The sequence below is a fragment of the Sardina pilchardus genome, chromosome 4 (genome assembly GCF_963854185.1).
Source record: "Sardina pilchardus chromosome 4, fSarPil1.1, whole genome shotgun sequence".
NCBI lineage: Eukaryota > Metazoa > Chordata > Actinopteri > Clupeiformes > Clupeidae > Sardina > Sardina pilchardus.
The window spans coordinates 34,837,089-34,853,946 of record NC_084997.1 but is presented as its reverse complement, the minus strand read 5'-3'; the positions used below and the strand labels follow the sequence as shown (position 1 = coordinate 34,853,946).

At 44.4% G+C, this 16,858-nt stretch overlaps 2 protein-coding genes across 2 annotated transcripts in view; both read right to left on the bottom strand.

Moving 5' to 3' along the window:
* Positions 1–16,858, bottom strand: part of sytl5 (synaptotagmin-like 5) — a 46,278-nt gene that overhangs the window by 27,116 nt on the left and 2,304 nt on the right. The window contains exon 2 of the mRNA XM_062535215.1: positions 6,325–6,782. Coding sequence (XP_062391199.1) covers positions 6,325–6,443 — 119 coding nt within the window. The 5' untranslated portion in view covers positions 6,444–6,782. The remainder of the gene's footprint in view (positions 1–6,324; positions 6,783–16,858) is intronic.
* Positions 1,856–2,987, bottom strand: LOC134077929 (zinc finger protein 300-like; the record flags this gene model as incomplete). The annotated part of the gene is made up of 3 exons (XM_062533566.1): positions 2,961–2,987; positions 2,187–2,761; positions 1,856–2,102 (listed from the first exon to the last, which is right to left on the bottom strand). Coding segments are annotated over exons 1-3 (849 nt in total), but the record flags the coding sequence as incomplete, so codon positions are not given.

Genomic DNA, 16,858 nt, shown 5'->3' with positions numbered 1-16,858 from the left:
TTAAAATAAATGCTCATATACTCTCACACTGAAAATTGTATAAAAATGTAACCTTCAACTGAAGTGAATTGTAAGGGGAAAAAATAAATCCCTGACTAAGAAATAATTATTCTTCATAAAATTACCTGTTCAACAATTATTGGCGGTCATAATTAGTTTGTGCATATGTGCGTTTGTTTTTATGCACGTGTGCTTCTCTGTCTGTGGATTTTTGCTTGTGTGTACAGTATGGTGGGGATAAAGGGATGTGTGTGTGTGCCCATCTGCTAGCCTGTGTCTGTGTGTGTGTATGTTCACTTGTGAATGTGTGTGTGTGTGTGTGTGTGGGGGGGGGGGCGTTTGCATGCATGCGGTTGTGTTTGTGCATGTGTATGTGTGCATGCAGGTGCGTGTGTGCGTGGCTATGCCTGCCTGTCCACTGTGTGTGTATGTTTGTGTCTTTGTGTGTGTGTTTATACATGTGGGTGTGTATGTGTATGAATGTGAAGGTGTGTACCTGTGTGTATGTATGTATGTATGACGCTTCACGACGGTCATAATAAACATGGACACGGAGGTTCAGGGTCCTGGCAAGACTGTGCCAGACTTTTAATGGCTTCGGCAGCATTTAAAGACAAAAGCATGAGATCAATCTTTCAAAAGAAAAACATACTCCACTACAGATCCATGCTCCAACAGTAGCATAACACAATCAGCTAACATAATATCACTTTTATATAGAAAGCAATTTGTTTTAGTTGTCTAAAGTACCCTGCAAATGTCTTTTAATTTTGGATCTTAGAATGAAGACTTTATCACACACTAACACTTTTATATTTGAACAGCTGGCTACCCAGTTCTGAGACCATTTACAGCTGTATCTGTCCAGTATGGATCTTCTGGTATTTGAGCAATTTGAGTGGAAGCCTTTCCATACTGGATAAAAATGATCTAGAGTTTCCCACAAAATGGATCTTCTGCTGTGCCTCGAGATGAGACCTGTGTTTAATGGCTTCATCATACAGTGAGAAATGTAAGAGGTGTGTTTTTTTTTTAGAATGGATCATCTATTCTCATCTTGAGATGAGATATTCTAATAATTGCTTTCGAATTCTGACATATAGTGTCCTGACATTTCACTTAAAGGGATATTCCGCCATTTTGTAAATATCATTGAAATCATCGAAACGGATTAGACCAGTAGCATCTCGTCTGCTAGGCAAGTTGCAAACGTGCCATGGGCGCAGTGATATCAGGCACTACTACTGCTTGTTGTCTATGGGGACTATTTTCAGATGCGTGATATCACTGCGCCCATGGTAAGTTTTTTTTTTTTTTAAAGTATATTTTTTGGCCTTTTTGCCTTTATTATGATAGGACAGTGAAGACGTAGACAGGAAACAAGTGGGAGAGAGAGATGGGGTGGGATCGGGATATGACCGCAGGCCGGATTCGAACCTGGGTCCCCGTGGGCACTCGGACCCGTAAATGGTATGGACGCTGTAGCCTGCTGTGCCATAGCGCCCCCCCGCCCATGGTAAGTTTGCTACTTGCCTTGATTATTACGCCAGATGAGAGTGTAGTTCCATTTCAAATCAGCCTTGAAAAATGGCAGGTTTCATTTTCAGTTGATCTTACTGCATTTTCTAAGTTGAGAAGAGACCAGTTTTAAAAGGGAAAATTACCGAAAATCTTAGTCACTTTTAAACATGATACTAGCAGGCGAGATGCTACTGGTCAAATCTGTTTCAATTACCTATGCTAGGCTGAAGCTATAATAGCATGACTATTCTCTAGAGTGCATCATCTGATGTACCTTGAGGCTGGCGTTGCGACTAAAGGCCTTTCCACACTGAGAACACTGATGTGGCTTTTCTCCAGTGTGGATCATCTGATGTTTTTTGAGATCACCCTTTTGTGTAAAGGTCTTTCCACATTGAGAACATGAATATGGCTTTTCTCCAGTATGGATCCTCTGATGTGTCTTGAGATCTTTCTTCCATATAAAGGCCTTTCCACAATGGGAACATGGATATGGCTTTTCTCCAGTATGGATCCTCTGATGTGCCGTGAGATGACCCTTCCGTGTAAAAGCCTTTCCACACTGGGTACATTGATGTGGCCTTTGTCCAGTATGGATCATCTGATGTAGCGTGAGATGACCCTTCAATGCAAAGGCCTTTCCACACTGTGAACACTGATGTGACTTTTCTCCAGTATGGATCATCTGATGTAGCGTGAGATGACCCTTCAATGCAAAGGCCTTTCCACACTGAGAACACTGATGTGACTTTTCTCCAGAGTGGATCATCTGATGTTTCTTGAGATCACTCTTCCATACAAAGGCCTTTCCACACTGCGAACACTGATGTGGCTTTTCTCCAGAATGGTTCCTCTGATGTAGCGTGAGATGACCCTTCAATGTAAAGGCCTTTCCACACTGCAAACACTGATGTGGCTTTTCTCCAGTATGGATCTTTTGATGTGTCTTGAGATTATCCTTTCGTGCAAAGGCCTTTCCACAGAGAATACACTGATGTGGCTTTTCTCCAGTATGGATCCTCTGATGTATGTTGAGATCACCCTTTTGTGTAAAGGCCTTTCCACACTGAAAACACTGATGTGGCTTTTCTCCAGTATGGATCCTCTGATGTTTTTTAAGAGTGTACTTATTAATAAAGGCTTTTCCACACTTAGAACATTCATGTAGCTTCTCTCCAGAATCTGTAATCTGATGGTCAGTGAGCAGTTCCTTCCTGGTTTCCAACTCCTGGTGTAATTTCTGGTATGAAGTCCCCTTGCTACATGAGTGCTTGTAACACACTTGGTTTCCTTTTTCCTTCCTGTGTTCTGATTTAATAGCTTGATTACTTTGAATGTCTCCTACAAAATAATAACAAATTGAGTGTTTGCAATAATATGTATTCAATAATATGTATTCAATTTTTTTTTATCATAATACGAACTGTTAAGAAACTCACCTCTTGGAAAATAATCTCTGTGATCATGAGGATCTGAAGATATGTCTTCCTCTTTAATTTCCTGTGGTGACATGGATATTTCAATCTTACATTCATGTTCCAGCCCAGGTTCTTCTTTCAATTTCTGAGTTGGAAACAGATACTCTTGTAGGAAATCATCAAATTCTTCTTCACTCTCCTTCTTCACTGATGTGAGCTGGTCAGATCCTGACATTTCAAGAATAATAGCAATCAAACAATCCTTCAATTCAAAGACAGATGTAGTCCTGTAGATACGTGTCCCAAATGTGACTTCAGTATTGAGACCCCAGTCTGTTGTGTGTTCATAATATAGTCCTTTTGCCTGCCCCATTAGATTCTAGAGCTCACTCCTAACCAATCAGCTGCAAGGGCTTTTGGAATGCAAATCTGATGTGGGAGGGAATTCCATATGTATGAGCCCTCTTCACACAGCTGATGGTCCTCAAATGGACATGGTCAGACGTCACACTGCTCAAAGTTCACAAAGGAGAACAGGTGGGGGTGGGGTGGAACCATGGAAGTGTGAAATGTAAAGGTTATGGCTTGTTCTGGTTAAAGGATACATGCAGAATTCTGTAGGTTATGAGAGGTGTAGAAAATAGTACAGGCTTACACTGTCTTTTTTACAGTGGTCACACATGGTAGAATGTGGTACAAGATCATGTGGGTAGTTTCTGTAAACACTGACTTCAGGTATATCTGGACAACAGGAGCTCAGGCTTTTTTGACATTATATCTAAATGGCTGTCTTGTCTCACGCCGTATATTTCTAGGTTATTGATGCATGCTGCATTCTTCCTGAAAACTCTTGATGATTTGTATTATTATCATTATTTACCTCCACCAAGGAGGTATATGTTTTCATCAGGGACCGGTGTCTGTCTGTCTGTCTGTCTGTCTGTCTGTCTGTCTGTCTGTCTGTCTGTTAGCAAGATAACTCAAAAAGTAATGGATAGATTTCAATGAATTGAAAGGAGATTTGAAGGTCGGACATGACCCAAGGAAGAAACGATTACATTTTGGGACTGATCCGTAATTCCGTCGGGATTCCAGAGGCGTTTATGTATTTCGCTTAGTGGTGTAATGGCATGGTATGGCCACGTGGTGGCGATCTGAATAGTTTAGGTTCAAATGTATGACAACCTAGGAAGAACAATGCAGGCGGAGGTCTGCGCTCTCTGAGTACTTTTCTAGTGGCAACTGTGGCACAAGAATTTCATTATACTGCAAAGTATATGTGACAATAAAAAACTTGAACTTGAACTGATTCACAATCACCTCTGTTACATAACTGGCCAGATCAATATCCCACAAGTGTGACTGACTTGATGCTGTACTCCTATGTGCCTGTGTTCCCTTTATTTTTTTGAGCAGGGTATTTATTATATAGCCCCCATGGATGAAATTCCACAAAACTTGGCATACTCCCAGAGGATGTCAGGTTCATAATACACATGACATTTGGTGCAGTTCATAACATCTCATCTGAAGATAGTAGCCATTAAAGTAATATTATAATGCATTTTATTTTTTTAATCATGGAGTTGCAAATCACAAATTGGTTATAAGCTAAGTTGATGCAAGCTCTTGAGACCAACATACCATAAACATTTTGTCATCCTCAGTGCCACGGTTCAGGTAGTTATTTAGGGAAAAAGGAATTTTTTGGGTTTCTGGGGTGCCACCGCGGGGATGGAGTGGCCCCCGGGGACCAAATGAAATTTTCCGTAGAAGTGTACTGGGACTACATGCCCACCAAGTTTCATGTGCCCCGGTGTTACAGGTCCTCGGAATCGTTGACGAAAAATTCAGGAAGTAGATGACGGGAAAAAAAAAAAAAAAAAACCTTGACAAGAACTATATGACCGCTACGCTAGCGGCGGTCAGAATGACAATAACATTCATAATCATGAAAGCAATGACACATAGAAGACGACTAAATTATTATTAAAACCATATACAAATATGTATATCTTTGTATGTTGTGTTTCAAATAAAGACAGGGCTTTTTACACTTTACTGTGATTAAAAAAATCATTCACATTATACTGTATGAAAGGAGAGTGATAAAAAGGTGACCTTTTGACTTTAAAGGCGATGCAATGAAAAATGAAAAATATGGGTGCACCTAACTTTGTGCTGGTATGGGAGTGTGTTATTCTATACAGCCTTCTATAATTCTATAGAACCTTGACACTACACAAGGAATCAGACTGAATTGCATTCATTGTGTTCATCCTTGTTCACACAAGCTAGTTAGGATTGGTGAAAGATTCTGTATTGGTGAAGGAGTTTGGGGAGAAGGAGACGGTGATGCAATAGAAAGTCTGAGCATGGGGGAGTGGGTATAGACAGTGTGTGTGTGTGTGTGTGTGTGTGTGTGTGTGTGTGTGTGTCTGTGTGTGTGTGTGTGTGTGTGTGTGTGTGTGTGTGTGTGTGTGTGTGTGTGTGTGTGTGTGCGTGTGTGTGTGTGTGTGTACCTGTCTGCAGAAGGAGCCCAGACTGCTTCATGGTCTCCAGACTCAAGTGCTAATTAACTCAGCTACAGCTAATCACAGACATAAGCTGGGTCAGCACACCTACAGAATAGTGATGTGTGTGTGTGTGTGTGTATCCGTGTATGTGTGTGTCTGTCTGAGCGTGTGTGTGCGTGTCTGTGAGTGTGTGTGTGTGTGTGTGTGTGTGTGTGTGTCTGTGTGTGTGTATCCGTGTATTTGTGTGTGTGTGTGTGTGTGTGTGTGTGTGTGTGTGTGTGTGTGTCTGTGCGTGTGTATCCGTGTATTTGTGTGTGTGTGTGTGTGTCTGTGTCTGTGTCTGTGCGTGTGTATCCGTGTATTTGTGTGTCTGTGTGTCTGTGCGTGTGTGTGTGTGTGTGTGCGTGTGTGCGTGCATGCGTGTGTATCCGTGTATTTGTGTGTATTTATGTGTGTCTGTGTGTGTGTGTGTGTCTGTGTGTCTGTGCGTGTGTGTGTGTGTGTGTGTGTGTGTCTGTGCGTGTGTATCCGTGTATTTGTGTGTCTGTGCGTGTGTCTGTGTGTGTGTTTGTGTGTGTGTGTGTGTGTGTGTCTGTGCATGTGTATCCGTGTATTTGTGTGTCTGTGTGTGTGTGTGTCTGTGTGTGTGTCTGTGTGTGTGTCTGTGTGTGTGTGTGTCTGTGTGTGTGTGTGTCTGTGTGTGTGTGTGTGTGTGTATCCGTTTATTTGTGTGTCTGTGCGTGTGTGTGTGTGTGTGTGTGTGTGTGTGTGTGTGTGTGTGTCTGTGTGTCTGTGCATGTGTGTGTGTGTGTGTGTGCATGTGTGCGCGCGCATGTGTGTGTGTGTGTGTGAGTGCGTGCAGCTCTTGCCTGATGCGCTTCTCCTCTCTCTTGCGGAGCTTCTCGTCCTTCTGCAGAACTCCCAGAATCTTCTCCCGCTCATGCTCCTGCAGGAAGGACAGGTTCAGAGCCTCCGCCCTGCCCGCCATCACAGCCAATCACAGCTCACCAACACAGACCTTCAGCCAATCACGTCAAGGCTCTGCTCCACCATACATCCTAATTGGTCTTCAGCACCACTGGAGTGGTTGAATCTTCAGCTCATGCGATTGGTCCTTTTGATTCTCGCTCCGCCCCTTGGACTTCAGTGATTGGTGATCCTGCTCTGCTGGTGGGAGTGTGCTTCACTGTAATTGGGTCTATTCTGTGCCAGTGGTGATTAGTATGCTCTGTTATGCAATTGGTCCTCTGGTCTGTCAATCTGCCCGATTCTGACGTGTGATTGGTCACTAGGTCCAGTGTGGGCTGATCCTTGATTCTTGGTCGTGCTGTGGCGGGGAGAGAATGAGAATAACATCAGACCTGTGACCGCCGGACAGACTCGTCATTTCATTACCCATAATTCAATGCAATCAGCTGGCAGAACTGAAGAGGTTAGAGCCATTTCACCTACTTACGCCCAGCCTGACTCACCTCTCTCCAGTCCACTTCAGCCTAATGTGTGTGTGTGTGTGTGTGTGTGTGTGTGTGTGTGTGATGGAGCTAAGTGGAGAGTCTCACAGCATAATGTAAGTGCTTTTGCTGTGTCTGAGTATATAGGCAGGCTTCTATAATGTGTTTTGCAGTGTGCTGAAACATATGTATGTTTGTCTGTGAATAGGTATACATATGTGTGACCCACCACAGCGAAATCAGTCACATAGTTCAAATTTTCAAAATTACAGTTATTAAGTTTCACAAAGGGACATAATCAACCTTCAAAACGATACCTATATCTAATGAATTGAGCGTCATATTACTGAAATATAAACATTCAAAGGAGTTGAGTTCATCCTGTCATGGCAAGAGAGAAACGGAGAAATCTGCCTCTGAAGTGAACTGTCGGCTCAAAACTCACGAACGCTTTGTAAGGACGCAGCTACTTTAAGATTTACGGTACTTACTTGTATTTACAACTAGTGCTGTGCGATATGGACAAAAAGTTATATCCCGATATAGACAATTCTATACCACGATAACGATATATATCCCGATATAGAATTTCTACTTAAAATTATATATTTACATCCACACATTAATGCAAATTTTTCTCATAATTTCTAAAAAAAAAAAAAATTAACAGTTGTGGTTGTGTACAGTAGGTGTAATTAAGTGCCTGTCACTTTAAGAAATACGTGAGAGAAAATAATGACGTTAAACCCTAGTAAGCCTACATAGCCTAGATTGGTTAGCAACACACATTTGAGAGATGCAAGTGAGCAAATCAACTTGATATTATCCTATACTTGTGTGTTACAATAGCATTACTTAAACTAGCAGCATGTCTCGCTGTTAATAGCACTGCTGCGCATACCAGTGTGTGTGAGGGGGGGAAAGACGCACAGCCACAGCTAGGCTAGCTTTTAGGGGAGACCTGCCTTGCGTGCACCAGAACACAGTCATTCTTAAACGTATTGTAAAGTAGGCTAACATTAGGTGTTGTGACATTTTCAATTTAAGGGTATTGTAATACTTTAGTTGTATCGGTGCACCGTGCAACACTAGTTTATGCCGACGTCAAAAAAGTTGAATTTGTTTACTATTAGCTGCCTGAAGCGTTCATTTGCCTGGCCACCCATCCCGAGTCATTAAATTAAGTTTACCTTGCCCGCTGCCAGAAGCGGCAACGCACCTGCAGTTAAATTGTCTGAGCAGTCACAGCCACACAAGTTAAAATTACGATATAAACGGTAGAGGACTGTATCGTACGATAGACATTTTTCTGTCGTACAACAATATATACCGTAGTATCGCACAGCACTATTTAAAACGACACAGCACGTGGATGGGTTAGTGGTCGTCAATGAGTGAATTTACCGTAAATATTAAAGTAGAGGGCCAAAAACGAGACGCCTCCAACATTCTGCTGGAGTTAAATTTCTCACCTCAAGAAACTCGCGTTTTTAGACTAGAAAAGGTTCGTTTTTCAGCGAAATGTATTCACGGCCGTACAGTGTAGACCTCCCAATGTTTCAAAACACACCCAAAAAAAATCCACGATTTTAGTATAAGTAACATAAATTGTCATTTTTTCTCGGAAACGCCTGTTGCTACAAGCGACTGGTTTTGCCGTGGAGAGTGACATATACAATACACAGTGAGTGAGTGTGTGTGTGTGTGTGTGTGTGTGTGTGTGTGTGTGTGTCTGTGTGTGAGGGAAATGCAGCGCTGACAGCTCTGGGGCTGAATAGAGCCGCATTATAAACACCTGAATATACAAAGCACCACTTCAGACAGAGACATTGAACAGCTGCGCCTAGTCACACACACACACACACACACACACACACACACACACACACACACACACACACACACACACACACGTCAAACAAACATGATGGAAAATCCAGTAGCTTTCATGGATAAAATAATCAATGCTTTCTCACTTCTAGTGTGTGTGTGTGTGAGTGTGTGTGAGTGAGTGAGAGAGAGAGAGAACAAAAAGAAAGGGAAGACACAAAGCAAGATAAAAGGGGGAATTGATGAAGCACAACTTAATATGTCTGACTCACCAAGAGGGGGAAATTAAGACATTTTCCAGAAGTGTGCATACGCATAACAGACAGGCACACACAGACACAGACACACACACACACACACACACGCACACACACGGGTCATTGAGTGCACATCTCTGTCACCTCAGATTTGTCTCAGCTTCTGCTCTGGGTAATTGTGTGTTTGCGTTTGAGCAACTGTGGCACACCACATTCAGATCCAACAGCATCCACACCACATTCCGATCCACACCACATTCAGATTAAAACTGCATCCACATTACATTCAGATCCAACTGCATCCACACCACATTCAGATCCAACTGCATTCACACCACATTCAGATCCAACAGCATCCACACCACATTCAGATCCAACAGCATCCACACCACATTCAGATCCAACAGCATCCACACCACATTCAGATCCAACACCACATTCAAATCCAACAGCATCCACACCACATTCAGATCCAACTGCATCCACACCACATTCAGATCCAACAGCACATTCAGATCCAACAGCATCCACACCACATTCAGATCCAACAGCATCCACACCACATTCCGATCCACACCACATTCAAATCCAACAGCATCCACACCACATTCAGATCCAACTGCGTCCACACCACATTCAGATCCAACTGCGTCCACACCACATTCAGATCCAACTGCGTCTACACCACATTCAGATCCAACTGCGTCTACACCACATTCAGATCCAACTGCGTCTACACCACATTCAGATCCAAATGCCCACAGGGATGGGGGTTCCACTCTGACTTGAGGTCATCTCCCATCCCACCCCACGGTTATCTCCAGTCATCTCTCTCTCTTCATTGCCTTATCTGCAAAAGGCCCAAAATACTCCTCTGCGTCAGCTGGTGAAAGTTAAAAAAAAAAAAATTCAACAACTCCCTTCCGTCTTTTCATCTCCTTTTATCTGTTTGGCATATCTCTCTATGGTATTGGAGTGAGATCGGGAAATGTGATATTTAACCTGCACAGTTCCCAAAGTTGGATTTTCAATCCAAGAGGGCCGATACCTAATCTAAGGGCAGTCATTTCCTTCAAATTACAGACAGGGAGATTTTAACAGAGAGACTTCATCATACCTCAGATGTCAAAACTAAAAGAAAACAAATAAAACCTCTACAACTCAATGCCAGAGTAGGCCAATTCACTTTTACATTTACATTTCAAGATAAGACAAGCTAATTTTCATTCAGTGTTGAATGAGTGAATATTGTGAGGTGAATATGAACGCTAGTCCCTGGTCTCTCCAGGCGGAGGCGCTGCAGAGCCGCTGCTCAGTGCTAGAGTCCAGGTGAGGCTGCACACGGACCACACTAGTGCAGGGATACCATAGCTCTGTGCTCTATAGCAACACGCCAATCTGGTGGGACTTCCAGCTTCCTCCATGGGCCTCACATACATGGACATCCAGCTGATACTATCCCATGCCTCACCAACAACCTCACCGCACGTCACTGGTGTGTGTGTGTGTGTGTGTGTGTGTGTGTGTGTGTGTGTGTGTGTGTGTGTGTGTGTGTGTGTGTGTCCGTATGAGGGCCTCACATACATGGACATCCAGCTGATACTATCCATGCCTCACCAACAACCTCACCTCACCACACGTCACTGGTGTGTGTGTGTGTGTGTGTGTGTCCGTATGAGGGCCTCATATACATGTACATCCAGCTGATACTATGGTCACTAGTGTGTGTGTGTGTGTGCGTGTGTGCGTGCGTGTGTGTGTGCGTGCGTGTGTGCGTGTTTGCTCAGGGCTGTATCTACACCTATAAAGAATGCAAGTGTACACAGGGAGGGAGCCAACAGAAGCCTAGGTCACATCCACCCCTAGACACGAACAACACACACACACACACACACACACACACACACACACACACACACACACACACACACACACACACACACACACACACACACACACACACACACACACACACACACACACACACACACACACACACACACACACACACACACACACACACACACAGAGAGAGAGAGAGAGATGACATTTATGTCTGTTCCTCTGTTCTCTTTTCTTGGCAGTCAGACTATTTTGTTCATTCTCTTCTGCTCTCTGTTCTCCCCTCTCCCTCTCTCCCCTTCTCTTTGCTTTTGTCTCCTCCTCCTCTCCTCTCTCTTCTCTCTCTCTCTTCACTTTTGCCTTCTCTCTCTCATTCTCTCTCTCTGTTTCTGTTGACAGGTGACTAAGTGAGTGTGAGGTAATTAACACCTGTGTGGACAGAGGCTCAATTGAGACATCAATTAGTGCATTGCTTCAATTAACAGCTGCTCAAACAGGCAACACTACACCAGCTGCCACTGCACTGGCTTCCGTTGAGAGATGGAGTGACACAGAAGAGGCTGAGAGAGAGAGTGAAAGCTAAAGAGAGAGAGAGAGAGAGAGAGAGAGTGGAGAGAATTAAATGAAAAAGGGAGGGAGAGAGGAAAAAACGGAAGAAAAGGGTATGATGGTGTGTCTGGTGGGGGCGTCAGTGATAAATAGGACGGAAGAAGATGGAACTAAAACACTGGAGAGAGGGAGAGAGAAAGAGAGAGAGAGAGAGGGAGAGAGAGAGAGATGGGAGAGAGAGAGAGGGCAAGAGGGAAAACTGGAGATGAGAGGAAATGAGAGGGGGATGAGACAGAGGGTGGAAAAGGGTGTAGGATAATTAACAAGGGACAGACACAGAGGTGTGGGGAGAGAAACCAACATGGACAGACAGAGAATTGCGCAACGCATCAGCAACAGAAAGGGAGACAGGAGGAGAGAGGGAAGAGAGAGGGAGAAACAGAGAGAGAGAGAGAGAGAGAGAGAGAGAGAGCCAGCAGAGAGCAAGAGAGTGGAAAATAACGCTGTTGATTGCGTAGCCACACGGAACTCAAGCCACAGGAGGCTCTCGCTGCACTGACACATCAGTCGGAATCTTCCAGAATGTTGCAGAACTCCTCTCAACTCTTCTGCCCTGATGTCTCCATTACCACACTTCCACCCCATAATAAGCCCTCATTAGGCAGCTAGCATGCTGGGACAGATGTTACCAAGGCCACACACACACACGACATAATCAGCTCCCAATATACAGACCACCTCAACACAACACTACACAACAACAACACAACAACAACAACACAACACACACACCAACACACACACGACATAATCAGCTCCCAATATACAGACCAACTCAACACAACACTACACAACAACAACAACACAACACAACACAACACAACACAACACAACACAACACAACACAACACAACACAACACAACACAACACAACACAACACAACACAACACAACACATATCCACACCAACACACACGCGCGACATAATCAGCTCCCAATATACAGACCACCTAAACACAACACTACACAACAACACAACACATACCCACACCAACACACACACCAACACACACACGACATAATCAGCTCCCAATATACAGACCACCTCAACACAACACTACACAACAACACAACACATACCCACACCAACACACAAACCAACACACACACGACATAATCAGCTCCCAATATACAGACCACCTCAACACAACACTACACAACAACACAACACATACCCACACCAACACACACACCAACACACACACACGACATAATCAGCTCCCAATATACAGACTACCTCAACACAACACTACACAACAACAACACAACATACCCACACCAACACACACACTCAGCTCTAAATACAGACCACCTCAACACAAAATTACACAACACGACACAACAACAACACAACACCACAACATACACTCACACCAACATACACACACTACATAATCAGTTATGAATATAGAGACAACAACATCACAACACATACCCACTGTGTTGTGATGTTGCTGTTGTCTGTATATTCATATGTAGTGTGTGTTAGTGTGAGTGCATGTTGTGTTGTTGTTGTTGTGTTGTGTAATTTTACACACACACACACACACACACACACACACACACACACACACACACACACACACACACTAAACAGCTCTGAATATCTACAGACCACCTCAATACAACACTACATAATACAACACAACAACAAAAACACAACACAACACAACACAACACACCCACACCAACACACTATGTCCATATACAGATCATAGACACACACACATGCGCACGCACACACATACTGTACGCGCACAGACACACAGACACACAGACACACAGACACACACACACACACCATTTGTCTCCAGGGCCAAGTGCCTGATAGGTCTGTCTCAGTGTAAGTTTGGTAATCGAACACAACAGATTGTCTGTCAGCAGCTGATCCATACAGTAAATGGACTTCTTTCATACACCACTTTTCTACTCCTCAGAGTACTCAAAGCACTTTACGATTTCACACCCCATGGGGCAGATATGGGATCAGTGTTATGTGTGGTGGAGGTGGCCATGCATGGGGCAGGTCGAGTCCTGTGTTATATGTGGAGGTAGCCATGCATAGGCAGGTCGGGGTCCTGTGTCTTGTGCTCTAAACAATCTAAGACAGGATGAAATAGCCGAGCAATGAAAGAGTTGCAGAAACAAATCTAAACCGCGATACAACATGTAGACATAAGGCACGATGCAAAACCACACAGCAAGGGTGTGTGTCTGTGTGTATGTGTGTGTGTGTGTGTGTGTGTAGAGAGAAAGAGAGAAAGATGGAGGGAGAGAAAGATAAAACAGACCCAAATCCCACAACGCAGCATGGAGAAGATGACTGGGGAGAATACCTGTGACACAGATCTGTCAGTAGCACACAGACACACACACACACACACACACACACAGCACATCTGAAGTACTGGGTGAGGAGAGAGAGCACTCACACAAGGGTGCTTCTGGAGGAGATGAAGCATGAACAAGCACTTCAGAATCACAGACACACAACATAGACACGTTTATACACACAAATACCCACCAAACTATACACACATCTGCACACAAACACACACAGTACATTCCAGACAGACAGACAAACACACACACAACATATCCATTCATTGAAGTCTTACACACATCCATTTCATTCACACACTGCCCCCACCACACACACACACACACTCCATTCACACTGTCCCACACACACATTCCATTCACACACTGTCCCACACACACACACACACTCCATTCAAACACTGCCCAACACACACACACACAACCTTGAGGCTGAAAGGAGGCTCCCCCTGCACTAAATCATGTTAATGCACTGCTGTCACCACTGCTAACCACTAAACATTTGATGGAGGGAACCTCTCTCCCCAGAGAGAGAGAGAGAGAGAGAGAGAGAGAGAGGAGAGTGCGAGAGATTTGCACACAAAACAGCAGAAGCTGAGATATTGCAGGCCAGAGATGTCCAGTGCTGTTAATGTATATTGATGTAAGAGGACTCCTCTGGCTCTCAGCTGAATGATTCATGGCATGAATGAGCCGCCCTGAGATAACCCCGCCCACACTCACATCACATGCACACCTGCCCACCTGCCGTGTGTATCTCTTCCTGTCCCAGGCATATCCGCACCTGTCGGTCTCTCATGTACACCTGTCTGACATAGAGTATGTCTCTGGTGTGCACACCTGGTGTGTACAGTATGTGTCTACCTGTCCGAGGCATATCCGCACCTGTCGGTCTCTCATGTACACCTGTCTGACATAGAGTAGGTCTCTGGTGTGCACACCTGGTGTGTACAGTATGTGTCTACCTGTCTGAGGTATATCCACACCTGTCTGTCTCTCATGTACACCTGTCTGACATAGAGTATGTCTCTGGTGTGCACACCTGGTGTGTACAGCATGTGTCTACCTGTCCGAGGTATATCCACACCTGTCTGTCTCACATCACTAAAACAATGGACCTTTCTGGCCTGTCTTATAACCAGTAAGATGCAGCGATTTTCTGAAGCTCCACCTATTGTCCTACAAGCAAGCGGTGGCTCTGGTGGTGTGCACATCAGTATGAGTCACAGGTGGGCAATAACTATATCTACATGGCTGATAGACAGGAAATGATCTGTGCCTGACATGATCAAATACATTCAAAGACAATATAGAGAATAGCCTTTCTTGACATCGTACATGATGGCCGAGCTCAAGCCTGAATTCAGGCACCACGCCTGAACACTATCAGGCCTGTACCTAAGATCCTACAACAGAAAGAGTTGAGAAAAGGAGGCAACCGAATTGCCATTTTCTTTTCTGATCAGTGCTGGATTATGGATGCGATCTGGTGCTAACTCACCCCTTAAAGCTGTCATGTCACGATAACGTTGGGAGATGACAACAGGAAAAGGGCTCTGAGCATTTGCAAAGGTAGCCACTCCACTGGGTCCTCTTTCAAACGATGGTGTCTGAACAGACAACATCGGCTACATAATACTGTGTGTGTGAACACAAATCTCATGTTATCCTCTGATACATATATGGAATGTGTATTGCCAACGCAGTGTCAGCAACATTCTCCACATCTCCATCGGTCTCACCTGATTCTCTACAGTTGTCATAGCGATCTCACAGATGTCTCTCCTCATCCACCTCTCATCTCCAGCTGTCTCTCTCAGTCTGTGCGCGTGGATCTGAGGGCCCTGAAGGAGCTGGCAGACTCTTTGCATCTGCAACTCAGACAGCTGTCTGATAACAAAAGTGGAGCTGCTTCATTAACCTAAAACCTCTCTTAAAGAACCATCCAATTAGAAACACCCAGTGCTGTTTGTCTTGAAAAGAACTAAACTTCTCTTACAGAACCGTCCAATTAGAAACACCCAGCGCTGTTTGTCTTGAAAAGAACTAAAACTTCTCTTAAAGGACCGTCCAATTAGAGACACCCAGCGTTGTTTGTCTTGACAAGAACTCAATCCACTGCCTCCTGATCTGAGGTAAAGCCAGTGCTGCTGAGATGAGAAGAGTTTTAATGGAGGAAGGGGAGCCAACAAAGTGCCTGGGGTGGACAACGCAAACATGAATGTCTTGTGCTCACTGTTGCTTTATAATGCAACACAAACATGACTGCCTTGTGGTCACTTTTTTAATGCAACACAAACATGAGTGCCTTGTGGTTACAGTTTTCATTAAAAATCGAACACAAATTTGTTCTTCAAAATTACAAAGCCAACATGAATGCCTAGAGGCACTTTTTTGAAAATTATACAACTAACATGAATGCCCTGTGGCAAATATTTACAAATGCAAAACAAATAGAAATGCATATTACATATTGCTTCTCCTTTCTCCCTCTCCTCCTGCCCATCACTCCTCCTCTCCTCCACTCCCCCTTTCCATCACTCCCCCTCTCCTCCTCTCTCATGTCTCCTCCTCTCTCTATGGGTGCCTCTCTTTCAGCATTTGTACATCCTCCCTACCTCCTCGGGCCTCGATCCTCACTGATCTACATAAAGAAAGATTGAAGAAGGGATAGACTATCCCATTGCTGCCGCCCCATCATTCTTTATGTACATCAGTGAGGATCGAGGCCCGAGGAGCGAGGGAGGATGCAAACGCTGAATGAGAGGTACCTTATATCTTTCCTCCTCTCCTCTCCTCCTCTCCATGGGGCTCACTTCCTCTTCTCTCAAAACTCATCTACTGACTGTCAGCCCCTCTCCTCTCCTCTCCTCTCTTCCCCTCTGCTCTCCTCTCCTCTTCACTCCTCTCCTCCAATTCTCTCCTCCTCCCTCCTCTGTTCTGCTCTCCGCTGCTCCTCTCCTCTCCCCTTCTCCCCTCATCCCTTTCTCTTCTCTCCCCTCCTCATCTCCCCTCTTCTCTCTTCCCCTCCTCTTCCCTCCCCTCTTCTTCTCCTCTTCTCCATGGGGTTCTCT